The 26,620-nt window shown below is 38.9% G+C and overlaps 1 protein-coding gene across 3 annotated transcripts in view; it reads right to left on the bottom strand.

Moving 5' to 3' along the window:
• Nucleotides 1-3,841: 3,841 nt before the first annotated feature.
• Nucleotides 3,842-26,620, bottom strand: part of ccdc157 (coiled-coil domain containing 157) — a 43,438-nt gene continuing 20,659 nt past the window's right edge. Inside the window, exons 1-9 of one of the 3 annotated variants that reach the window (XM_088000006.1) lie at nucleotides 22,441-22,653; nucleotides 20,737-21,442; nucleotides 19,088-19,165; nucleotides 15,168-15,358; nucleotides 11,366-11,542; nucleotides 9,475-9,643; nucleotides 8,324-8,463; nucleotides 7,931-8,025; nucleotides 3,842-4,980 (exon numbers count right to left, since the gene is read on the bottom strand). In XM_088000006.1, the coding sequence (XP_087856132.1) occupies nucleotides 4,734-4,980; nucleotides 7,931-8,025; nucleotides 8,324-8,463; nucleotides 9,475-9,643; nucleotides 11,366-11,542; nucleotides 15,168-15,358; nucleotides 19,088-19,165; nucleotides 20,737-21,433 (1,794 nt within the window). In that variant the 5' untranslated portion in view covers nucleotides 21,434-21,442; nucleotides 22,441-22,653 and the 3' untranslated portion in view covers nucleotides 3,842-4,733. Of the gene's footprint in view, nucleotides 4,981-7,930; nucleotides 8,026-8,323; nucleotides 8,464-9,474; nucleotides 9,644-11,365; nucleotides 11,543-15,167; nucleotides 15,359-19,087; nucleotides 19,166-20,736; nucleotides 21,443-22,440; nucleotides 22,654-26,620 lie in introns of those variants that run through there. The other 2 variants (XM_088000004.1, XM_088000005.1) reach the window with 2 other exon arrangements.

Consider the following 26,620-nt stretch of genomic DNA (forward strand, 5'->3'; position numbering starts at 1 on the left):
TCTGGTATTGTTCTAGAGTATTTGCTGCAACCTTTTCATGTTGCTGATATTCTTTCAATAAGAGATGCCAAAACTACACATTATTCCCAAGTATAATCCAAAATCAGATTTTTCTACTTGCATTTACAGTCATTGGCATTTATATATGAAATCTAGTAGTTGCAGTTCGACCTTTAAGAATCTATGTATGTGCATCTATACCCCTCATGACTTTATAAACTTCTTTTAAGGTCACCCAAGAACCACCTACACTCCAGTGAAAAAAGTCCCAGGCTATCCAATCTCTCTTTATAATTCAAACCCTCCATACCTGGTAACATCCTGGTTAATCTCTTCTGAATCCCCTCAATAAAGTCGATCTGAAAATACCAGGTATTCAATGTATGTGGAACAACTAATATTTTCTACATGGATCAGTGACTAAAACTTTTGGTAGATCAGATATATAAAACCTATATTTGGATGAATGCTGGAGTGTATTGTATTAAATAATTAAGAGTAATTATTTTTCATTTCCCTGAAAAATTAAGCCCAGAGAATAGAAGTGCAAGTTGGTAATAATTAAATAACCAGCTAAAATCATGCTGTTTTTCTGCAAAGAGCATTGGTTCGAGGCTGCTAGGTTTGTCAGCTGGGTTTTTCCTTCTTGTTGGGGTACAAGCATGCAAAATTATCTGTGGAGTCAAGTAGGAATAATCCTAGACCTTATTCTCAGACCTACCCCTCCAGACATTATTAATGAACAAGGCTGACTGGATAATCAACAGCAGTGCCTAGTTTGTTTCATTGTTTAGTATTCTAGTCTTACTGGGCTTAATATTATGGAGCTAACTTCGCCTCAAAGATAGCTCACATATCCTTTCTGACATTGAGGCAAAGTAACTAGTCAGTAGCTAACTAATAAATGCATTATGTATTAGTGTATTTATTTATTAGAATTTCTTCCATTACAAATGCCAGAACTTGATTTTTTTAAATGGTTATTTTATTCTTCATTCTGTTTAGCTACAACATTGTATGTAATTTATTTTGCAGTGCTTTATGATTAATTATATTTATTATATAGACTGTAGACAAGGGCTTTACGTGAATCAGGAAACAGTCACCATTTTCCTTGGTACCATTTGCTTCAATAGTGAGTTTACAAAATGTGACTGGCATGTTACAGAGAGCTATTTTGTAAACTTAACTATTTAGAAAGATGTTTTTGAAAAAAAAGAACTTCATTTTGAAAAGCACAAATAAGTTATAAATTTGGAGAGGGGGAAAAATATGCTGGGAGAAAGAGGGATTTTTGTGGTTAACTATTGCAAAATCTTTCTGAAACAAAGTAGTTGAATGGACTTCTTAATGCATAACTGATATTTATTTGTAGCATATACCCCAGTAGTCATAAATAAAAGCCTGTGCCTGAACAAAATGTGGCTGTCTTCATTGTACTACATAGTGTTGTTTTATTCGCAACAATATGTACAGAGTTAATAATCCTGTAATTGCCTTGATAAAACATTCTAGTTTCACACAGTTACTCTGTCATTATAAGTAGTAAACAGGACATCTTGCCCCTAAATGATCAACAACTTCCACTGAGCTCCATCAAAAGATGCTGCATGACATTTTCTCCCCACATTTTTCTTCCTCCGTCACCAATTTTAGATATTTAGTTTCATTCTGGCTACTACCTAACTGGTTCAAATTCTCTGGCAAATACAAAATCCAAAGTAATTTTCAGTGAACTCCCATTTTCCATCCCTCTTCTGTATGCTGTCTGACTCAACTCATGGACCTTGATGGGCACCATATCTGTAGGGCAACGTTGAGGCTGGATTTTGTCATGTGATACATTCCTACATATTTTCATACTAAAAGAGTCTTGTCTCAACATGACATCATCCAGCTCTTACTGTGTAGTACAATAGTCATATCTTATTAATGGAAGACAAATTATTAAATCTGTCACAAGTGAAATCTCTCTTTTGTTTATTTATACATTGTAAAAAAACTTTTGTAGCAGAGACATTTATACATCTCTGCTGTCTTCCCGTGCTTGAAGCAAGTGCCAGTTTTGTGTAGGTAGGTTAAGTGGTCGTGCTTATTTCTGTCTCAGTAAGAACAAGATAATGAAAATATATGCAGAAAGCATGTTACATGTAACTCATCAGTTTATTGATAACTCCTCCATGAGTCTTGTCATGTGAATGAAAGGCGTCTTGGCAATGGAACAGGCTAATTTGGGATGTTGGCAGTCAAAGGGTAATTCTAATGTTGGAAACTTAAGTACTGAAGCTGATGAAGTGCATGTTATCTCATCCAAGACACTAAAGTCAGTAAGTTTGAGATGTGGAGATTGTGGGTTTGCAGAATATTGTGCATAAAAGTAATGAGCAGGAAAAGACGAGCTAGTTCAAACCTTCCACACACAAATGGACTGAAAGCTAGCATAGATCAGCAAGGTCAGTAGCAAGGGGTAAGCAGGAGTTGGTACAGATTGATGGAGACTTAGAATTGACTGCAGATTGTGGAAATGGCAGTCAGTAGGAGAATATTGAAATGGCTGAGGCAGTCTGAGCAGCAGGTGGGGTGGATGGGAGTGGAAACCGGTAATCATTATGGAGATTTGCAGTCTTTGAGATAAAGTATATGGGACTGAAATCTCACATCTGGAATGAATGTGATGCTGATCCTGTAAACATTCTTGTGTTCACTGTTGGTTCCTTAGGTATTGTCTTTGTTTCACTTTTGTAGACCACATATTATTGTTCATCTGTTATTCAAAAAATCCACTGGTAACTGCTGGAAATGTATTCATCAGCCAATGAATGAGGATTTTCATTTTGTTTTCAACATTCTGCTGTTCGATTCCTGAAATCTAGAAAATTGTGACAGAGATGTGAACCATTTTGAGAGCTCTAGTCAATGATTTGAGTATAGAAATGGTCAGAATTTGCCTTTTTCTGATATTGGTTTTGAATGTAAAAATGTATTCAAGAATGTCTTTTCAACAAAGGTGTGGGTGGACATTTTAAAAGAAGAGTAAGTGCATTCAAAATGAGCATATAAGGGAGAAAGGAAGAAATAATGGTGATGGAGTTACATCAAATGGATGGGAGAGAGAGGGGTCTCCTCCGGAGCATAAATACTAACCTGAAACTTGGTTCAAATTACTTGTTTCTATGTTGGAATCACTTTTCATATATTGTAGCAACATTATGCAAAGTGCACTTCCTCAAATCTTGGCTACAGTGAATGAACTAGACTGAACTTTCGTGTCTGTAATTTTGCTAATAGTGTAACAGTCATGTGTAATATTTTAAATAGCAATGCATATAACTTATTAAGCATTGTCTCTGAAAACATGGTGTCCACTACTTCTGAAGCTTGTAGCTAGAATTTCTGGAGTGTTAAACCAGAGTTACGACAGAATAACCACACGGAAATGTTATCTTTTTGGATTCCAATGAATAGCATAATTGATATCTTAAAGATGTATATTGCTGATTAATGTTTTTTTTAAAAAAATAATCAACTTCACTCAAGCATGTTGCAACACACTTCCAGAGCAAGTCGGACTTGAACCCACACCTTGTTGATAACAGGTAAGGACACTGTACCACAGAGTCTATTTATTGATATATTGGATCAATGACACATCATTCAATATTATTTACACATTAAATAGATGATTATTTCAGACATGATTAATTAACAATGCAACTCTACTTTTTATTTTAATTGACCAAACAAAATCCCACATTTACCATTTCCCACTGATTAACAAAGATTAAACATTGAGTCATATTGATGTAAGTACATACTTATAAATTGGAACAAGATCAGTATAATTGAAAATCACATTGTTGAACCTTTCATTTGATTACAAAGCATAGATTCTCATTTTAATTGGGTTTGACAGAAATGTTTGACTAAAGTGATATATTTATAAAAATATTTTCCTTGTACCAAAACTTTAGAATTTTAACTGATAAATTTGCAGGATGGTTACGGGCAGGTATTTGAAATTGTTAATTTACTTGTCTTTTCAGTAAGAGCCTTCTGTTTGTACTACATGATGCTGATGCTGGATGACATTAACAGAAATTGTGACTACAAATAACTGATTCCTGTTTCAAGCAAAACTGCTCAATTTAGCTTGTTAGTCAATTATAGTATAACTTATGAGTACTTTCATAGACCAATTGACAAAATTATCCTATTTCCACATCCATAGAATTAATAAAAATTCCTAAGCTACATAGTGTCATACTGAACACTACATAATAATTTGATGTTGATAACTTGATGTTGACTGCAAGTTCCTGAGCTATGCAGATACTTCTTGTTAATTAATGTCAGTACAGGGAAAATGTGTGGCTTCTCCTTTTAATCTTTCTGGTTTGTTACTGCACTAAAATTAGGTGTTGAGGGGCACAGGATGAAGTGTTTAAAACACAATCAGTAGATTACAATATATGGAAGAATTATTTCCTGTTTTTATTTTGTTTTGTGATTCTCAGATTTTCAGTTGAAACAATGACATTATCAACTGCATTCGGGGTAATTTCTCCCCAACCCCACTTAATTTCAGTGCTTTGTTGGAAAGTGATTCATTGTGTTCTGAACTTTTGACAGAGGATGTAATAATTAACAAGTTGCTAAGTTTGTTAAAATAAAACATAGTATTGCGGTGCTTCACAGACCACACCCTCTGCAGTATAGAACCATGTAACCTAATCTTAATGCAGTTTTCTATAGTTCTTCCTCGTGCTATCAGAAATAGCTTTCATACCCGGTAAGGCCCCAGCCCTTTTCAATCTTGCATAAACACCAATGGCAGATGTTTCTCGTGAGTGAAAGCTATTTGTTACAGGTTCTTTTATTTGCTCAGTACAGGGGGCTGTCCCCTTCGGCTCACTCCATGGCCTCTGGTTAGACTTGGGTCTCATATTTGTGCTCAAGCTTCTTGTAGTTTTCACCATCCCTCTGTAAAGTTGACATACAAAAGATTCAGTTTGGTTATTTCTGGAATACTGTAGAAAATCATTAAATTAAGGAAACAGATTGAGTTTTAAAACTCAAACTTTCAATGTTTCAGAACTAACATTACAATACTGAATCAAGAACAAAAAGCTGGGAAAACTCAGCAAGTGAGGCTGTGCCATTAGGAGAAAGTGAATGTTTCAGATCCATGACCTATTATCGATGTGACATAGTAATTTTATTTGTCTGACCTGCTAATTTTTCAGCTTTATTTTTGCCATTGACCAGAAATGCAACAGAACTAGCATGGAAGTACTGTTGCTAAAAGAGCAACTCTGAAGCTACAGATCTTGCAGTGTTCAACTGACCACTTGACTCTCCAAGCCTGTCCATGAAGACAGGTGGATTGTGATGGATCATACTTCATTTGCCTGGATGACAGCAGCTCCAACACTCCAAGGTTGACACCATCCAGGACAAAACAGTTTACTTGATTGGCACCAAACCCACAAACATTCAGTGCCTCTACCACTAACATTCAGGAGCAGTCTGCGGTCTAGACAATGCACTGCAGAAGGACAAGGACAGCAGATACATGGGAACGCCACCACCTGCGAATTTTCACTCCACTCGCCACATCCTATGATCCACACTGTGCAATGAACCTTCCTCCCATCCCTTCCTTCTGATTGTATCTCTGCTCATAACCCTCCTTATTGTATATTTACTAACCCTTCTGATTTTCTGCTGTCTAATGCTGAACATACCATAGGCCATAGTTTTATCCCTCTGTGCCCCTGCCTCAATGAATTTTGGGCCCAACATTACATTGAATTCTTTGTTGCCTTCGCTCCCGTGCACATTTTTGTCCAAGCGTCCTCTTCCCATTCCCACAGACCACTTCACCTGCCACCGTTGTCTCCCTCAAGCCTTTTACCAGCTTTTGACGTGTTCGTTGCAAAATGTGAATGTGACATCAGTAGCCTTAGTTTCTCGGCCCCTCTCCCCCCTCACCAATTCAAAGCTATCTCTGCCTGAACTGACTGTACTCATGCCCTCAGATCCAACCCTGATTTTGTAATCAAGCCTGCTGCAAAGGGTGGTGCTGTTTTTGTCTGCCATGCTAGTCTCTACATTGCAGAGGTTGAGCATCAGCTCTTGGACACCACCTTTGATTTCTGTATATCAAACTATTGTGTCCGTGGTGGTGGCAAGTAATCTCATCTCATCTGGGGATCTCCCCAACCTCCATCCTCCAAGCTCATAGTCCCTTACCCCTTCTACTTTCTTCCAAAAAGCTACAAGCAGGACTGCCTGGGCAGACCCACTTTTTTCTGCCAGTTCATGCCCCATGGAAATTCTCTTCCTACCTTGACTTTCTTGTTTCCTCCCCTCGTCCAGTCCTTTCCCACTTGCATCTACAATTTTTCTGACACTTTGCCAATTATAGAATTCGCAGTTTTCAGGCACCATCCTGATGGAGGGCTTATGCCCTAAACGTCAATTCTCCTGTTTCTCGGATACTGCCTGACTTGCTATGCTTTTCCAGCATGATACTCTTGACAACCACCTCCATCTTCACTATGGATGTGCAATATCTTTACATGTTCATCCCCAGTCAGGATGGTTGTAGGGCTCTCCACTTCTTCCTAGAAAAAAAGCTTAAATCATTCCCATTCTCCGGTGGCTGTCCAAGCTCGATTGTCACCTTTATCTTTGACTCGTCCTTTCCTCAACATTTGTGTTTCCATTTCTCTGGTTGGGTTGACTACCAATATTCATTACAAACACAGCTCCCAAAGTTACCTGGACTATGCATCCTCATGCCCTGCTTCCTGTCATATCTCTTCCATTCTCCCAGTTTTTCTGTCCCATCTGTTTAGATGATGGCATCTTCTGCAGAAGAAGATCTCAAATGTCCACCTTATTCCTGAACTTCCTGCTGCTGTGGTTAACAGGGCCCTCAGTCGTGTCTCACCCATTTCCTGCAGATCTGCCCTCACTCTTCCTCCTCTTTCCTCCCATAACACCGATAGGGTCTCCCTGGTTCTCACTTTCCACCCAATCAGCATCGGCAGCCAGTAGATCATTTCCACCATCTCCAGCAGAATGCCACCACCAGACGCACATTCCCCTTCCCTTCTGTTACAGAGGGCATTCCCTCTGCAACACTCTGGTCCACTCTTCCTCCACTCCCAGAGTTTCCCCACATCCATGCAGCACTTTCCCATGCAATCTGCCTATTTACTTCCTCTCTCCTCACTATCCAGGCGAAATCATGCTTTACCTGCACTTCACTCAATCTAGTCTATTATATTTGCTGCTCCTAATGTTGTCGTCTCTCTATTGGAGAGATAAAACACACTGGGCAATTCTTCTGCAGAACACCAACGTTCTGTCTGTAAAAATGACCCTGAGTTTCCAGTTGGCTGCTTGAACAAACCATGTTCCCAAGTTATCATTTCTGTCTCAGGTGTGCTGCAGCAAAGTTCAGCGCAAGCTGAAAGAACAGTATCTTACTTTCCACCTGGGGACCCTGCAGCCTTCAGGACTCTATCGAGTCGGAACCAAAACATTAACTCTGATTTGTCTTCACAGATGCTGCCAGACCTGCTCAGCTTTTCCAGCAATTTCTGTTTTTGTTACTTTGTTAATATTAACACAAATCCACTGAACTAAGGAAGTGGTTTGCATAACCAGACGATATAGGTGTGCGTTTTGTTGTGTAAATGGTCATGGTTGTTTGTGAAGGTATGATTATTTGTTCTACATTTCTAGTTTTCATATACAAATATGCAAATCTAATAGTATTACAACTTGAGCTAGAGGTTCATTAAGTAATATTGAGAGTTAAATCTCAGTCCAAATTGATACAGATGAATCCACCTTCTTTCCCTAACGCTACCATCCCCTCCCATAACAAAACTGGATAGTTTAGACATTGATCTCTTACGTTGTATCATGCCCACTCCTTCCTACACTGCCATCAGATTTTGATCCATCTTCCGACAGCCCTGAGGATGACCAAAGTTTTGTCTGAGGAATGATCTAAAACAGAAAAGATGTGTGAATTCACAGCAAGAAAACCTATATGCTGTCTAACTTCTGTTGTACATATTATGTCACATGCATTAGAAATGTTATCAATATTCTGCTACATCATTATTTCCACTTGTAATGAAGATTGCCAGTGAACAGCAGCACCTCAAAACACAAGTCTTTCCTAAAATTAAGTTATGCTGATTGTTGAATACTTACAGCTGTAATACTTAATGTTATTTAATTTTGCAAAGAAAGGGAGAGAAGCCTCTAAGGATTGACCCATTTCATTTTGACTAAACCTCACCTTTAAAGCTCCTTGTTGGGTAGTTTCCTGCAACTTTGTGAGGGTGCTTCTCAGTCGAGAGTTCTCCTCTTCCAGAATACTGATGCGCAAGCTGTTTGCTTGTAACTGTTTTTCCATGTCCTGTACAACATCGCCTGTACCTGTGAGAAACAAAACACTTCAGAAAAAGTGCACACACTCTCAAGGGCAAATGAAAGTTATACCAAAGATAACTTGTAAGATGAATCTATTGGTCCTGATGAAGAGTCCTGTCTGAAACATTGACTGTCCTGCTCTTCTGATGCTGCTTGACCTGCTGTGCTTTTTTTCGCTCCACATTTTATTGACAGATGAATCTATATGTTTCCTTTTCTTCTGCTTTCCGATATTTACTCTTTTGAAGGCAAGAGCTCCTATAGGTAGCAGTCATTTTCCTGTATCTTGTCCAATTGCATTCTTTAATATTAGAGTTTGATTGAGTCTGATTCTTTGCTCAACCACATCTATGTAAACTCAGTAAAGATTAGGTGTGTGAACCTGGGCCATGAAACATTTAAGTTGTAGCATCCTACCTGCCCAAATCACCTAATTTAGGAGATCCGGGTTTGAAACTTCATAACCTGTATGTCTTTGAGATTGAGACAAGGGGAAATGCATAATTTATTTTAAGAAAATCTATCAGTTTTATTCTGTTCTTTGGCCTGATTAGCATAGTCCTGGCATGCAGTGCCCCTTTCTAGATTATCTTGAAGATAAACTTCCCCCTTGGACTGCCACAGTCCATATGATGAAAACCCTCAGCAGATTGCTGTTAAACATGGAATGCCAAGAGCTTTGCCCAGTGACAATAAGGATTGACTATACTTAGGAACACAATCAACTTCAAGTCATGTATCTTCCTATGTGTATGCTGCCTTTGCTCTTTTGGCTTGTAGTTGTGATGTTACTTTTATGATACAAATGGCTTATGTCCTAATTGTTTATCAGCCACCAATATTCTGGCGAACCCAAAGACTTGCAAAAACGTTTCCTATGTAAATCAAAAAGGATTATCTAAACCATGCAAGATGAATATTATTCTTCTATTTCTGCAAATGGTTGTTTTGTGTTGCTAATTCAAATAGAATAATTTTAGATTGATTCAAAATGTCAAAGAAATAGAAATTTCTTACTTTCACACAGTGTTTCAGATGGCATGTTTAAGTCAGGAAAAGCAACCAGAAGCCTACGCTGTTCCTTATATTCTTGAACTTGACTCTCGAGTTGGGACAGATTTTGTTTTATTTCAGTCATGGAATTTTCCAGACCATGTTTTTCTCGCTGTAACTCTTTTCTTAGTTGCTGTAATAATAAAGAAAAAGAGAAAAACAAAATTGGCTTTAATATTTTCCTGCTTAAGTACAATTAAAAAATTATGAGGAGTGGACATGCAGACAAATAAATTCTGGATAGTGAAAGGTTATCATTGATAAGCAGGAAGGAATGTGGAAATTGGTAATGATCTTATTGAATAGTGGATCTTAACGGTCTAAGTGGCCTCCACCTGTTCCTAATTCACATGTTCATATTCTCTCTAACAGCAATACATGAACTCATTTTATTTATGACCTTAAATTGAGCATAAAGCATACTTCTACTTTCATTTATTTTGTTGATATATCATGAAAGTACCTTATTCTCTTTCCTAATTCTTTGATACCTTCTATTTTTCAAGGATATCACCGTAGCAAATCACATCATCCCTCCTTTAAAATCCTTTATATACCGCTCCCATCACCTCACTGCTCTTACTGAGATACCCTCCTTTCTTCTGTGAGTGGTAAATTTCATCCATCTTGGGTCCCATTGCTTCCTTCCCTGATTTTACTGTTCTCCTATCAACCCCATTTAAACTCCAAAAGCATAATCTTTCACTGTGAACCCTTTCACCTTGTTTCATTCCAACAGTCACTAGTTCCTGACCATTGACACAGTGATCTTTGAATATATCATATCTATCCATTCAAGCCCCAACCCCTCCTCAACTGACTTCCTGTGTCCATCCTTGGAAAATCAAATCTCACTCAAGTCCTTTATAACTGTACTTTCAAAGACTATTAACTAGCCTTTACCATAATAATTCTGCAGTTACCAATTTACAATTAATTCTTCACATTCACCTTTGCTCCAACTTACATCACTTGACTTCTCATCCAGTGTTGCCTGTAAACTTGGATGTATAACATTTTATTCATTCAAGTCAGCTAAGGCTCCAGTACAGATCCTTACGAGCATCACTTTTACCGATGTGCTATTGTGAGCAATCCCTTTATGCCTGCTGTCTGTCTCTTACCTCCCAACCAATTATAAACCTAAATCTCAAGGCTATTTCCATTTATATACACTTTTGTTTTTGCTAAAAATCTGTGGTGCAAAGCCATCTAAAATTCTCTAAAAACCTTCATCAAACTCAACATTTTCATCAAGCTTTTATGGTGCAATGGGATATTGTTTTATGTTAAAGGTTGTAATTGCTATTGTTGAAGCTGGCATGGGTAGAAGAAAGTATAGCTTTACTCTGTCAATATTCTCAGTTTAATTCTCCTATAGCATTGTGACACAATGCATTGAACTGCAGGATTCAATATTATGGGTATGTAAGATTATCTTCATAAATCTTAAGCCATCCCAATGTAGAGAGTAATCAATTCAAATCCAAATAATCCTTTGGTAGTACAGAACCTGACTATAATTAGATATGTAAGCCATTTGTCGCAAAGTCCAGCAGATCATATCCAACAGCATAGCTCTTTGGCTGTTTGCAACAAGCAAGGTACTGACCCTACTCAACTAGAACCTGCTTATAAAATTCACAAAATCATGTCCAATGTTGGACATGATTCCACAATTGGAAAACATTTGCTACATAGTCCAGAGTGTGGAAAAAATAATGCTGATGACTAGTTAAGGAATTATCAGTAAATCAGCACTTTCATTCAGTATAATGTCTCCGAAGTCAATATTTAGAATTACCTGAAGGACGTTCAATAATGTTAAAAATCTCCTCAAATTAAGGGCACCTACCTGTTGCTTTTGGAGTTGCTGCTGCAGGTTATTTTTCTCCATGTTAACTGTCTTCAATTGCTCTTTCAGACTGCATGTCCTAGCCTCAGTCTCAGCTAATCTGGTATTCAGTTCTTCACGTTCTTCATCCAGATGATCGACACGTTGTAGTAGAACTTTAATCTTAGCTTTCAGAGACTTGATTAATTAATGAAAACACAACTGAAGAACTGACTTTCAGTAAAATCTGAAACATAGCTTCTTTCCAGCAAGCAATGTATTGTAATGATTACCATGTGGATACATTCATGGCTTTTCATTATTTGTTGGATATTTCAGAATTTATTATAATCTCCTGCTTTCACAAGGATACCATGTTCTTATATCACAATAGTAAGTGCGCTGTAAAGTAATTTGAGATGTCCACAAGTTGTGAAAAGAGGCTACAACATTCCAAAAAAAAATTCCCATTTCCTGGAAAACTGAAATGAAGTTATCAAAATGGACTTGTTTATATGGACAAAGTGGAAGCTCGCAGGCTTTTTAATAAATGATAAGGAGAGATTACAAAAACTAAGGTTCCATTCCCTGGAATTAGAAGCTAAAATGCTGGGTCGATTATTTGAGATTTTCATGATATTAAAGGGGAGTAGCAAGGGTGGGTAAAAAGATACCTTTGCTGCTAGGGAATCTAGGACCAGACAGCATAATATATAAAATTGAGCAAGACCTTCCAGAAATGAAGTTTGAAGACACGTGTACATACAAATTATGGTAGAAGTTTGTAATACTCTTCAGCAAATAGCATAGAGACATTTGGAAACATAGAATATAACAGGAGTAGGCCAAACAACCCCCTCGAGCCTACTCTACCATTCATTATGATCATAGCTGAATATCGAGCTTAATACCCTAATCACAACCTCGCCCCATTTCCCTTGATCCCTTTAGCCTCATGAACTATATCTACCTTCTTCTTGAAAACACAATGTTTTGGCTTCAACTACTTTCTATGGTAGTGAATCCTACAGGCTCACCACTCTCTGGGTGAAGAAATTTCTCCTAATTTCAGTCCTAACAGGTCTATCCTTTTATCCATAAATTATGACCCTTGGTTCTGACCCCACCCTTAGGAACATCTCTCCTGTATCTAACCTGTTTACTGTTTGTATTTTATAGGTTTCTATGAGATCCCCCTCAAGCATCTAAACTCCAATGAATACAATCCTAACTGATGAAATCTCTCTTCATACATCAGCCCTGCCATCCCAGGAATTAATCTGGTAAAGCTTTGCTGCATTCCCTCCACAGCAACAACATTCTTTCTCAGCTAAGGAGACCAAAACTGTAAACGATATTACATCACTGCAAATGATATTACAGATGTGGCATCACCAATGCTTTGTATAATTGCAGTAAGATATCCTTGTTCCTGTACTCAAATCCTCTTGCTATGAAGGCCAACATACAGTTTGCCGCCTTTTCTGCCTGCTGCACCTGCATGCTTTCAGCAACTGGTACACAAGGACACCAAGGTAGTGTTGAACATTCCCCTCTCTCAATTTACAGCATTCAAAAAAATTGAGGCTCTAGGTGGCATTATTAAAGAACAAGTGGGAAGTTTCCAGAGAAAGTGGAAATGATACAAGAGGTAACAAGAGTATGAAGGAGGGAATATGGATATTATTGGAATGATCGGCTCTTTGGAAAGCAGAGAAGATTGAGTAAAGTATATTTGGTGGTAAGACCATGTTTGTGAGAATGGAAATGTTAAGATAGGAGATAGAGTCAAAAATGGTGGTTTAAAGGGTAGAACCAGAAGGAAAAACTAATAACATTTGCAAATGAATATACTGGTTGTACTCTAATACCTCTAATTTGAAATAATGCTGATGAATTTTACCAGTTTTACTGTTTTTCCCTTCTGAGAGAAATTGGTTAAAATTTACAAACTCTGCTGTGGAAAGCAAGATGATGATGGCAATCGGTAAGAGAGTGGGAATAAGATGGAGATTTTACAGGAAATGGAGTGAAACAATAATCCAGCTGGTTGTGAAAATAAGTGGGTTTGGTAGATATCTATAGAAAGTCAATTGCTAAAAGTGGACACAGATCAAAAATGCAGTAAGAAAAAAATCAGGTGAAATTTGGAAACAGAATAATATAATATAAACAAAATCCTCATTTAGCTTTGCAAGGACTGGAGCTTTGTAACATAATATGTAATGTACTTGCCTTTCTCTGCCAGATTCATAGTTTTACAGCATAGAAAGATGCCTTTCAGCCCATTGTGTCCATGCTGGTTATCAAACATCCATCCATTCTAATCTCATTTTGCAGCACTTAGTCTGTAGTCTTGAAGTTCCTGCTTCCACTGTCCCTTCAGACAGAGAATTCCAAATACCCACAATTCTTTGAACGAAAAATGTTGTCCTCAAATCCCCTTAAAACCTCTTACTTGTTACCTAAAAATGATGCCTCCTGGTTATTGATCCTTCTACAAAAGGGGAAACATTTCTCACTATTTACCTTGCCTATGCCCCTCAGAACTTCGTACACCTCAATCAGACCCTCTCTGTCTTCTTTGCTCTAAAGAAAACAATTCCAGTCTATCGACTCTCTCTTCATAGCTGAATTGCTTCAGCCCAGGCAACATCCTGGTGAATCTCATTTACACTGTCTGTAATGCAATCACGTCCTTCCCAAAGTGTGGTTACCAGAACTACATACGGTATTCCAGATTTGACCTAAACAACATTACATATAATGCCATTATAATCTCCTTGCTCTTGGATTCAGTGCGTTGACTAATAAAGAATATGTTTTCTTAACCACCTTATCTAACTGTCCTGCTGCTTGCAAGGATCTGTAGACATGGACACCAAGGTCCCTCTGATCTTCTGTACATCCTACAGTCCTACCATTCAACGTGAACTCTCTTGTCTCATTAGTCCTCCAAAAATGCATCAACTGACATTTTTCTGGATTAAACTCCATTTGTTAATTTTTTCAGCCGATCTGACCAGTTTGCCTATCATCCTGTAGTCTAAGGCTTTCCTCCTCACTATTTATCACACCATCAATTTTCATACCAACTGCAAATTTACTGATCATATCTCCTATATTCATGTCTCAATCATGAATATAAACCGCGAGTGACTCAGTACTGCATCCTGTGGTACATCGCTGGACATTGGTCTTGAGTCACAAAAACACCTTTTGACCATCATTTTGCTTCCTGCCCCTAATCAATTTTAGATCTTATTTAGCAAACTGCCCTGGATTCCATGGACTCTTAGCTTCTTAACCAGTCTGCCATGCAAGATCTTGTCAAAAGCCTTATTAAAGTTCATGCAAACTGCATCATGGACTACCCTCACCTACACACCTTGTCACTTCCTTAAAAAATTCAATTAAACTCAGTAGTCACGATCTCCCCATTACAAAGCACATTGACCATCCTTAATTAATCCTTGCCTCTCCACGTGGAGATTAATTATGTCCCTCAGAATACTTTTCAATAGTTTCCCTACTACAGATATTACAGAGGCCTGTAGTTTTCTAATTTATCTCTACTGCCCTTCTGGAATACTGGAATCACATTAGCTGTCCTCCAGTGCTCTCACACCCCACCTGTGGCCAGAATGGAATTGTCATCCTATCCTCTTTCAACCATTTTCCCCATTGACACAAACCAGCTTTTGATACAGTATTACTGACGAGAGGAAATTGAGCTGGAATGCATATTTAATATGGGATCAAATATGTACATGTTTTTAAAGTTTGGTGTATTTTATACATTGTGATTTGCTGGGTACATTACCTCTTCATGTCTCAGCATGCTGTTAATTTTCACTTTTTCTTTGTCTAGTTCACGACTAATAATTTTGAGCTGCTGTGTTGTGCTGTCCAGTTGACTAGTTAAAGTTTTAACTTGCTCTTCAAGAGTCAGCACCACAGTTTTGTCTGTCATCTTGGTTCTCATTTCTTCCAGCAGCATCTTCTTAGACTGCTCTGTCCAGAAATTGCAACAGAATTACAATTCCAAATAAATTCCTATAATCTTGCAACTTTATACTGGTGTTCTTTTGAATTTTTGGAGTTCAGTGTCTATGAGCAGGTTTGTGACACCGACATTACTAAATCTGGCTTCCAAATCTATAGCAGTATCATGGATTTACAATAAACTAGGTCTAGGAGTTTGCCAGATTTTGCAGTGTAACTGCCAGAAGCTGGTTCACAAATGCCATTTCACAAATGAAAGAATCCAAACTAAAAGAACATTATATTCAATAATAGTGAGATTGGCCTGAAGAGATGTGCTGGTCTGTGGAAAAGTCATCCTGACAACTTGCAAGCTGTTTTAGGAATATGGATGTGTGTTGTTTTTTTAAATTTATTTATAGGCATTGGACAGTCCTGGGCAGTCCAGCATTTGTTTTCAATACTGATAGATACAATTAAGTAGGCAATTTGTTAGCCCATTTTGGAGGGAAATTAAAAGTCAACTTCATTGTTGTGGCTCTGAAGTCACCTACAGACCAGACAAGGTAAGGACAGCAGATTTTCTTTCTTTGTTGGCATTAGTGAACTAGCTGGGTTTTTACAACATTTTTTTTAGTTTTATGACCAGCATTAATAACAGGCTTTTTATTAACCAAATTGTTAAGCTGTAACATTGAGATTTTAAATTGTATATCTGAATCATTAGTCTAATCATATAATCACTTCGTTACTATATCCAGGATCAGGAATGTGCATATGATTCTCATGATTATTGATAATCTTCCATCAAGTCAAGGATTATTCTTTCTTATGGATGTCAGCATTGGCTTTGGTTTCACAGATAGCTTCAGAATCCTATACGAACTTTATTGGCTCTTTCAGTGAGGCCATCTGTTATTAGCTTGTACAAATGATGGAGTTTGTTGGCTCAAATAGTCAGCCTCTCTGACTCCATTCTCTGTCAGTGATTGCTCTCGTTGATTAGAAAGTTTTCACACCATTTTTGATGATGAACCACCATTTTGTTCATGTTTGGGCATGTTTCCTGGGTTAATTGAACAGAACCTCATGTACACTTTTGTATTATACTTGAAATTCTTTTTTATCCTTTGGTCCCAGTACTAATGGTTTCCCTGCTGATCTCTGAGTACAGAACCTTGAGTAAGCAGTAATATGTTGGGAATTCTGATGGCATGTTCCATCCATCTGAATTATTGAGAGATTATCATGGCCTTAAGACTTGCCATATCTTCTTCTTGGAAGCTGCTTGGTCTTCTATTATTCCAGTTATTGTGCATTACTCATCCAAAACAGCAATGATGATGTTATTGGGCCTTGACATGGTATCTTCACAATCAAGGGAAGCAGGAGAACCATTGTCTGGCACACTTAAAGTTATGGGAAGTGCAACATCACAATTCTTAAAAATGTGAGTGTGTAATTTGCTGCAAGCTGAGCTAGAACATTGGATTTAGTCATGTACCTCTTATCAATGTCAGCATTTGGGGATAGGTAGCTTACAAGATATGGGAAATAAGGCACATTTTCCATACTTCATCATGAATCTCAATCGAAGGCAATGGATTTGACAAATTTGGTGTGGGTTAAGTGGGGGACTTTCTGGATGTTCAAGATAAGTAAGCTCTGAAAGACTTTGCTGAAGAAGTCAATTATTTGTTGTGGTTTATTTTCAGGACAAGCACTAACTTGTGCGTCATCAGTATTTTGGATGTCCCTACATTCCAGGGACAGCAGCGGTTCAAGGCAGCAACTTGCTACCATCTTGTCAAGGGCAATTATAGGTGGTCAATGAGTGCAGGCTTAGCCAACAACATCCACATGCGAAGCAAAAAAAACATTAAAAATCAGCATGCTTTAGTTCTATTACAGCAGTGGTTGTTGTTTTGGTTTTGGTTGGTTGAGGTTAAAGAACTTATCATCATGCAATTAATTATGACCACACCTAGAGGACAGCCTGTCAGAATTAAGTTGTGGCATTTCTGCAAAAACAAAATGAGAATAGTATTGGTGCAATAACAAACCCCAGTTTAACACTTGTTTTGACAAGTAGGGAGTCTGTGGTGAAGTCTCCGATTCTTAGCAATAACTGCATATTGGAAGTCAATTACATTTATGAACCTAGCTATGCATCCATATCACTGTAGCACATTCTAAAGAATAGATTCAAAGGCTGTTTTGAGATCCAAGAAAACCATGTTTAAAGGGATATTCTTTTCTGTTTACCAATCCTGAAGCTGATGCATTATGAAGTTCTTGTCAATGGTTCCTCTAGTCTAAGTGACAAGTGGGACTCCAGAAGGATTACAATTGGTGAGAGGAAATTAAGAAGTAATTTAGCTAGGACCTCATCAACAGTTGAACAATGCTGTGCCTTTTTGGTCTCCAGTGTTCAACTTATCTCCTTTCTTGAAGATTGTGATCATCATGGCATCTCTAAGGTCACTTGGAATTTCTACATTATTCCACAGCTTTACAGATAAGTTTACTAATGGTCAAACAAGGAGAAAGTGAGGACTGCAGATGCTGGAGATCAGAGCTGAAAAATGTGTTGCTGGAAAAGCGCAGCAGGTCAGGCAGCATCCAAGGAGCAGGAGAATCAACGTTTCGGGCATAAGCCCTTCTTCAGGAATCTTCAGAATTTTTCAGCTAATGGTCAAACAAGTATACTCTTGAAATATCGAAGCTTGGTGACACTGCTGTTTTCCAAGTGTCCCAAAATGTTTCTTTTTCAGGAATTTATATTCTGCACAATTCTGATTAACTGCATTAGTTAATTTGGTAAAAATTTATGTTCTCCTGATTAACTTTTAGCTACTTGCTATTTGATTAGATTAGATTACATTACAGCGTGGAACCAGGCCCTTCGGCCCAACAAGTCCACACTGACCCGCCGAAGCACAACCCACTCATACCCCTACATTTACCCCTTACCTAACACTATGGGCAATTTAGCATGGCCAATTCACCTGACGTGTACATCTTTGGACTGTGGGAGGAAACCGGAGCACACCCATGCAGACATGGGGAGAACGTGCAAACTCCACACAGTCAGTCGCCTGAGGCAAGAATTGAACCCGGGTGTCAGGCGCTGTGAGGCAGCAGTGCTAACCACCGTGCCGCCCACAAAGCTGCAGGATAAAGCTACAATGTAAAGCTTTCCATTTATTTAGTTTGTAAATATCAAGTTTCTTTCCAATTATTGTGTAAGAAAATCAGGAGCTCTCCTGGAACATGATTTCACAATGTTGTAATTATTAATATTTGATGTGGGAGATGCATTGAGGCATATTGAAAGTGGTGGTGCTCTGAATTTGCTAGACATAAAAGCCCCTACTGACATTTCAGTAGACATGTTGCCAGCTGCATGATATAAAAAGAATAGCTGGTAACCAGATGGAGGGAAAACCCCATTAAGAAGAGCCTGAGGGACTGCCAACAAGTTGAAAGTCAATGGGGAAAGCTTGGCTGTGATCAAAGCAGCACTGATGGAATTAATGAGCACACATAATCATGGCACCTACAGAAACTCTGAAAGATCCAAGTACAAGATGAAAATTCTTCAAATCTGAGTTGATCTAATTTTAAAACATAAAGAAGTGGATGTTTCATAATTTCTACTCTCCTCTGCTTCCCCTTGCAAGCATCTAACCAGCAGCAAAACCACAACTCAATCCCAAAGAGATGAAAGAAACACCAAGAAGTGTATTGCAGACTTACCAAGATCTCGTATTAGTACATGCTGCCCTTTGACTTCCTCCTTCAGGACTGATAGTTTCTCCTCTAATGTAGTACTTCCTAAAACAGAACGACAGAATTAACATCAGGATAGCTCACAGCTTTTCACACCTCAGCTCTGTCCCATTGGATGTAATAGCTAGATTTTCAGAGTCTTGGAGATTCCATTGCTTATCCAAACTGGTTCAAAGAACCAAGATCTAAAATTCCACCCTGATTTCTGACAGATCCTATTTTTAGGAGGGGGGGGGGGGGGCAGAAGGGGGCAGAAGGGGGCAAACTAAAAAAAAAATCAACAAGGCCATTAGAACTCTTGCTTAGTTCAAACAGAGCCAATGTTTTGCTGTTGTAAAGGCCATGTCCTGCAGTGTGTGAGATATAATTATTTTAGAATAGATGTAAATGCTTGTAAAAGGCTGATAATGCTTATGAAACCTCCAAATTATTTAAATGGGCAGTCTTTTAAATCTTGGAAATAAAACAACTTTGCTTATGTCTGCAAAATGAATAAAATCCCTGCTGGGAATTTCAACAGATAAATGTTGACATACATAATCGAAGTGCTATCATTGTGTACCTGACTGCTTCCACAACTTGAAATGATTACAGTGGAATGCTGTACTTTCACTATTAACAGCTTGCAGTGGTCATAAGAGATAAGCTGTTTTGATACAAGGTCATGAATAAATATTTTTGTGTTTTCAAGGAATTACATACCATGTATTAAATGGAGCCTTACAAATGACTGTAATAGGTGCATAGAACTACAATTTATTTCATATTAGTATGGTTCCAGAGGTTCACTAATAGTGGCTTTTGGGTGAGTTGGCATAGTGTGCAAAGGATATTGGGTAGAGGCACAGGTTGGCATGCCTGGATCATGGAGAATAGGCTATGAGGGGGTGAGCACTTGGGGCATGATATTTAACAACACAGCTCTAAACCAGCTGTTCCAAAGAACTTGGGTGGGTCTTCTAATCAGCCCTCTTTAGCACAAAGCAGCCTCTATGGCTGTATCTGATCAGTGGCTGGGAGAGGCAGGCCCAAATGCAGCATGGATTTGCCCACCATCACCCTCCCAGAACAAACATCCCACCATTCAGAATATTTTTGACTCACGTGGGGAGCAGAAGTCCAGGCTGATGAATGACAGAAATGGGAAGTATTCAGTCATTTCAGGATGAGAGTGAAGATTTTGATGTTCTAACCTTTAAATGAACTCAAGCATAACTGAAAATATATTTTAAAATATAATAGAAAAACAAAACACTGCAGCTGCTGGAAATCAGAAATAAAAAGTTAAATGCTCCAAATATTTAGCTGGTTAAGTTGCATCTATTGAAAGAGAAACTGAGTGTTTCATCAGAACTGGTTAAAAAGTGGAATGTAATAGATTTTAAGCAAGTACAGTAGACAGAGAAAAGAGATGAGGAATAAAGAAAAAAAGTCAAGATCTGTGAAAATGTGGAAGATGTATGTGATTGAAGAAAACAATGGGCTTTAAGTCATGGGAACTTGACCAATCATTCAATAACCAATGAAGGTATGTCCTTGGCATAAATGCAAAATGACACCTACATCACTGAAAAATACTGTCTCCCTGTAAGCATGCAATATCAAATTCATATTACCTTTCCTAAGCATCTCTTTGTCATCTTCAAGTTTTCTTACTCTCTCAGAATTATCTCTATTTATCTCCTTCATTTGTTTGTCAAATTCTTTTATTTTCAAATTTTGTTGTTCTTTTTCCTTTTCGAGTTCTTTGTTAAAATGATCAATTGTCTTTTTCATTTGGCTTTGCTGCTCGGCTGCAGTCTGCAACTCGGTTTTTAGTGGATTAATGCTGTTCAGGAGTTCAGTGAGATGTTTATTTATTCGGGCCAGGTCTTTGCTCTGTTCAGAAGCCCAATAGGCTACATCAGTTGCTGTCATCATTCCATCACCCAAGGTTTCCTTCACTACTTCCTGAAACCGGCTCAGAGCTGAAGGGATATTCTGGCTTTGACAAATGGCGATAATAGAATTGCTGACCATTTTAAGGGTTGCTTGTGTACGGGCACAGGCATCACATGGTACTAGAGCTGATTCTACTGTCTGTGAACCAATGTTCCGAGTATCTGTAGCTACACTAGGAGAGCTTCTTTGTGCTTCACCTAATCCAGCATTTACAGGTGTGAGAGAGACTTGTGACAGTGTCATCCCAGTGAACTTGCTGTTTTGAGGGAGTGATGGCGAGTTATAAGTTTCAGATGTACAATTCTTCAATCTTTCAATCTCTGCCTTGGAATTCATCAGGTCGCTTTGCAGTTTGGAAAGATTCATTGCCATCAAACTTTTCTATTAAAATAGGAACATAATTCAATATTTTAAACAATCTGTTCTGTTGGGTGCAATACCTTCTATTCAAATTAAATTGCAGCAAATGCATTAAAGAATTTTTGTCAAAAGGCAGCTGATTAAATTAGATTCCCTACAGTGTGGAAACAGGCCCTTCGGCCCAACAAGTCCACACCAACCCTCTGAAGAGTAACTCACCGAGATCCATTTCCTTCTGACTAATGCACCAGCACTGTGGGCAATTTAGTATGGCCAATTCACCTGACCTGCACATCTTTGTGACTGCATGGGTATGCTCCGGGAGGAAACCGGAGCAGACCCATGCAGACATGGGGAGAATGTGCAAACTCCACGCAGACAATCGCCCAAGGCTGGAATTGAACCTGGGACCCTGATGCTATAAGACAGCAGTGCTAACCACTGTGCCACCCATGCATGATTATTTGTAACAATGCTTCTGTAAGAAACAAAGCAAGACTTCTTTTTACTTTAGACTATAGTTTTTAAGTTGCTAATAGTGAATTGTGAATGGACTAATAAATCATAGAAAGTCTTCCTGAAAATCTTTCATTGAAGTCTGCAAAATAATCCCACTTTGGGAATTCCTCTTCCATTGTTATTGATGGCTGGTGCTTGTTTAACATTTGCAGTGTCCAGGAAACATTCAAGCAACTGAAACTCTTCCCTGAGTAGCGGTTGCCATTATATAGCTGTTAAGTATACATATAGAAGATACATATAGGAAGTAATAAATGGGTACATAAGAAACATACCACAATAATTATGGGTGAGTTGAATTTCACATGGTTTAGGTGAATCAGATGGGCAAAGGTGGCCTGGAAAATTATTTCTTTTCTTTTGGGGTGGTGGGACAATTTCTTAGAAGAGTACATACTAGAGCCAACCAGAAAGTTGGCAGTTCCAGGTATGTAATGAGAAATTATTAATAATTAACCTTATTGTAAAGGAGCTCGAGGTGACAGTGATCATAACATTACCAAATTTCATGTTCTGTTCTGTTTGAAAGGGTCCATAATTAGTATTTTAAACTTCCACGGGGAGACGATGGCCACATCGTACTGTTGCTGAATTAGTAAAAGACCCAGGCAGGTTGTGGAATTGAAATTCAATAAAAATCTAGAATTAAAGACAAATGATGACAATGAAACATTGTCAATTAATGTAAAAACCCATTTGGTTCACCCATGTCCTGTAAGGAAGGAAATATTTGCTGGTCAGACCCACAGCAATGTTAGTTGACTCGTAACTGCCCTCTGATGTAGCCTAGCAAGCCATTCAGTAGAATGCAAGGTTTATGAAGGTTTGTAGCTCAGGTTTAGGTTTAGGGTGTAGATTTGCTCGCTGAGCTGTAGGTTTGATATCCAGACGTTTCATTACCTGGATGGGTAACATCATCAGTAGCGACCTCCAAGTGAAGTGAAGCTGTTGTCTCCTGCTTTCTATTTATATGTTTGTCCTGGATGGAGTTCCTGGGGTTTGTGGTGGTGTCATTTCCTGATCGTTTTCTGAGGGGTTGATAGATGGTATCTAGATCTATGTTTGTTTATGGCGTTGTGGTTGGAGTGCCTCTAGGAATTCTTTGGCATGTCTTTGCTTAGCCTGTCCCAGGATAGATGTGTTGTCCCAGTCAAAATGGTGGGGTTTTTTCCTCCGTGTGTAGGGCTACGAGGGAGAGAGGGTCGTGTCTTTTTGTGGCTAGCTGGTGTTCGTGTATCTTGGTGGCTAACTTTGTTCCTGTTTGTCCTACGTAGTGTTTGTGGCAGTCCTGGGACAGGCTAAGCAAAGACATGCCAGAGAATTCCTAGAGGCCTGGTACTCCAACCACAACGCCATAAACAAATACACAGAGTTGGATACCATCTATCAGAAAACGAACAGGAAATTATATCACCACAAACCCCAGGAAACCCATCCAGGACAAACATATAAATAGAAAGCAGGAGACAACAGCTTCGCTTCACTTGGAGGTCGCCACTGATGATGTTACCTAGCCAGGTAATGAAACGTCTGGATATCAAACCTACAGCTCAGCGAGCAAGCCTACACCCTAAAATTCAGTTGAATCAACTGCTAGAAAGTCTCAAAAAAGGAATGAATCTGAATAGGCCACCTGGCATTAGCTAAGGCATCAGAAACTTCAATGGTAAACACAGCCCCTGTCAATCCTGCTGAGTCCTCCTTACTAACACCTAGGGGCTAGTGCCAAAAGTGGGACAGCTATCTCTTAGCCTAGTCAAGGCACAGCTGATGTAGTCATATTCACAGAATCCTAATTTACATACAACCCAGAGAATACTACAACCATCCCTGGATACGTCCTGCCCCACTGAGACGACAGACCCAATTGAGATGCTGCACAGTATATAAAGACTGCATCTTTTTATTTTTATTTGTTGTAGCATAGTCCTGTTCACAGTTCAGTCCATAATCAAAAGTAAAGGACTGAGGAAAGAATTGCTGTACTTCTAAAAAGCAAATTCTGAAAATCACTGGGTCACATTTGCACTGTTGCTTTGCAAACAGTGGGGGTACATTTTTAAGAGGAGATAACACAGTATGGAGGTGCATGCGAAGTGAGCTTTGGCCAGCAACAGGTTGCTGATTGGTTTATGGAATTGTGACTAATTGTGAATGTCGGACAACATCAGGCTGATGATAATCTTCTGTATGGCTCACGGGAATCTGAACAGCTTTTGGGTGTGAACAATTACAATACTGTTTAAGAAGGGTGGTAAGGACAAGCCAGAAAACTATACACCAGTGAGCCTGATATCGGTGATGGGCAAGTTGTTGGAGGGAATCCTGAGGGACAGGATGTACATGTATTTGGAAAGGCAAGGACTGATTAGGGATAGTCAACATGACTTTGTGCGTGGGAAATCATGTCTCACAAACTTGATTGAGTTTTTTGAGGAAGTAACAAAGAGGATTGAGGAGGGCAGAGCAGTAGATGTGATCTATATGGACTTCATTAAGGCATTCAACAAGGTTCCCCATGGGAGGCTGATTAGCAAAGTTAGACCTCGTGGAATAAAGGGAGAACTAGCCATTTGGATACAGAGCTGGCTTAAAGGTAGAAGACAGAAGGTGGTGGAGGGTTGTTTTTCAGACTGGAGGCCTGTGACCAGTGGAGTACCACAAGGATCGGTGCTGGGTCCTCTACTTTTTGTCATTTACATAAATGATTTGGATGTGAGCATAAGAGGTACAGTTAGTAAGTTTGCACTGACACCAAAATCGGAGGTGTCGTGGACAGAGAAGAGGGTTATGTCAGATTACAACAGGACTTTGACCAGATGGGCCAATGGGCTGAGAAGTGGCAGAGGGAGTTTAATTCAGATAAATGCGAGGTGCTGCATTTTGGGAAAGCAAATCTTAGCAGGACTTATACACTTAGTGGTAAGGTCCTCGGGAATGTTGCTGAACAAAGAGACCTTGAAAGTGGAGTTGTAGGTAGATAGGATAGTGAAGAAGGTGTTTGGTATGCTTTCCTTTATTGGTCAGAGTATTGAATACAGGAGTTGGGAGGTCATGTTGCGGCTGTACAGGACATTGGTTAGGCCACTGTTGGAACAGTGCGTGCAATTCTAGTCTCTAGATTGGGTTGGGATATCTGGTCGGCATGGACGGGTTGGACCGAAGGGTCTGTTTCCATGCTGTACATCTCTATGACTCTATGTACAGCATGGAAACAGACCCTTCGGTCCAACCCGTCCATGCCAACCAGATATCCCAACGCAATCTTGTCCCTCCTGCCAGAACCTGGCCCACATCCCTCCAAACCCTCCCTATTCATATACCCATCCAAATGCCTTTTAAATGTTGCAATTGTACCAGCCTCCACCACTTCCACTGGAGGCTCATTGCATACACGCACCACCCTCTGTGTGAAAAAGCTGCCCCTTAGGTTTAGTTCTGGACTCCCTGACCCCAGGGAAAAGACTTTGCCTATTTATCCTATCTATGCCCCTCATAATTTTGTAAACCTCTATAAGGTCACCCCTCAGCCTCCGATGCTCCAGGGAAAACAGCCCCAGCCTGTTCAGTCTCTCCCTGTATCTCAGATCTTCCAACCCTGGCAACATCCTTGTAAATCTTTTCTGAACCCTTTCAAGTTTCATAACATCTTTCCGATAGGTCTTTAGATATCTGATAGGGGAGGTATGTCTCTCTCTTCAGTGAAAATACCTGAAGCTAAAGCAAATAAGTTGTTTTCTCCTAGTAGTTGATATAATCTGTTATTTCTAACCAATAAATCAGAGTCTTTATAACTTGTGAACTCTTTGCCTCCTTGAAAATGTGAAAGAGTCCGAAGCAAAAGCTCAGAAAACTGAAGGACTTGGGACACAAAATAAATTCCTCCATAAAACCTGACAACTGGTGCCATTGAGCTATCTCCCCAATATTCTCCCCCCTCCATCCATAACACCAATTTATTTGAGTGTGCATGCCTGGAAGATCGAAGTAAGATTCAAGAGTACATAGGTTACATCTCTTTTAGATTTGAGGATGATAAAACATTATAGTCCTTTAAAAGGATGGTCATCCCATGAAAAAGAGCTGAAATGAGACATTTCATTAGCAATAAGGCACCATTATTGTTGAGCAAGTGCTCAATTAAAAAATGCACAGATGAAACCAGATTTGGAAAATGATAAAAAAAAATATTTGGGAAAGCAGTGAATTTAAACTTCACTCAATCAGGGCAATGCTACATACCATTAAGGAAACCAGACATTTTCATTGAGACATACGGGCAGTATTATTGACTTCAGGTGACAAGTCTGGCTGACAGGAAGTTAATTATTTGACATTCCATAGATAATGTAGAGAATGAAAGGGGATGAATATATCTCAAGATGTTCTTGTCTATTTTTAAGTGTGCTCTCTTGAGATAACGGAGGAGTCAGGAGTGTTGCAGGCTGGATAAGACAGAGATTTAAATTAGTTGTATTTGTTCTTTTAAAGTTTTGTATAAATAATCTCCTTTGCTATTCCTGATCTCAGAAGTTAGAGAGATTTCAGAATTTAGAATGACTTAGGGTGATAGTCTTTGAGAGACTCAGCAAGACATCATAGTTTGGATTTCTGACTTTGCACGCTTGTGGCAGTGTTTCTGACTTTAAGCATCTCAGACTTTGAACGAGGAAATTGCCC

This window comes from Chiloscyllium plagiosum, unplaced genomic scaffold (assembly GCF_037043375.1).
Source record: "Chiloscyllium plagiosum isolate Xiang-an unplaced genomic scaffold, Cpla_swu_hap1 HiC_scaffold_24, whole genome shotgun sequence".
Classification (NCBI taxonomy): domain Eukaryota; kingdom Metazoa; phylum Chordata; class Chondrichthyes; order Orectolobiformes; family Hemiscylliidae; genus Chiloscyllium; species Chiloscyllium plagiosum.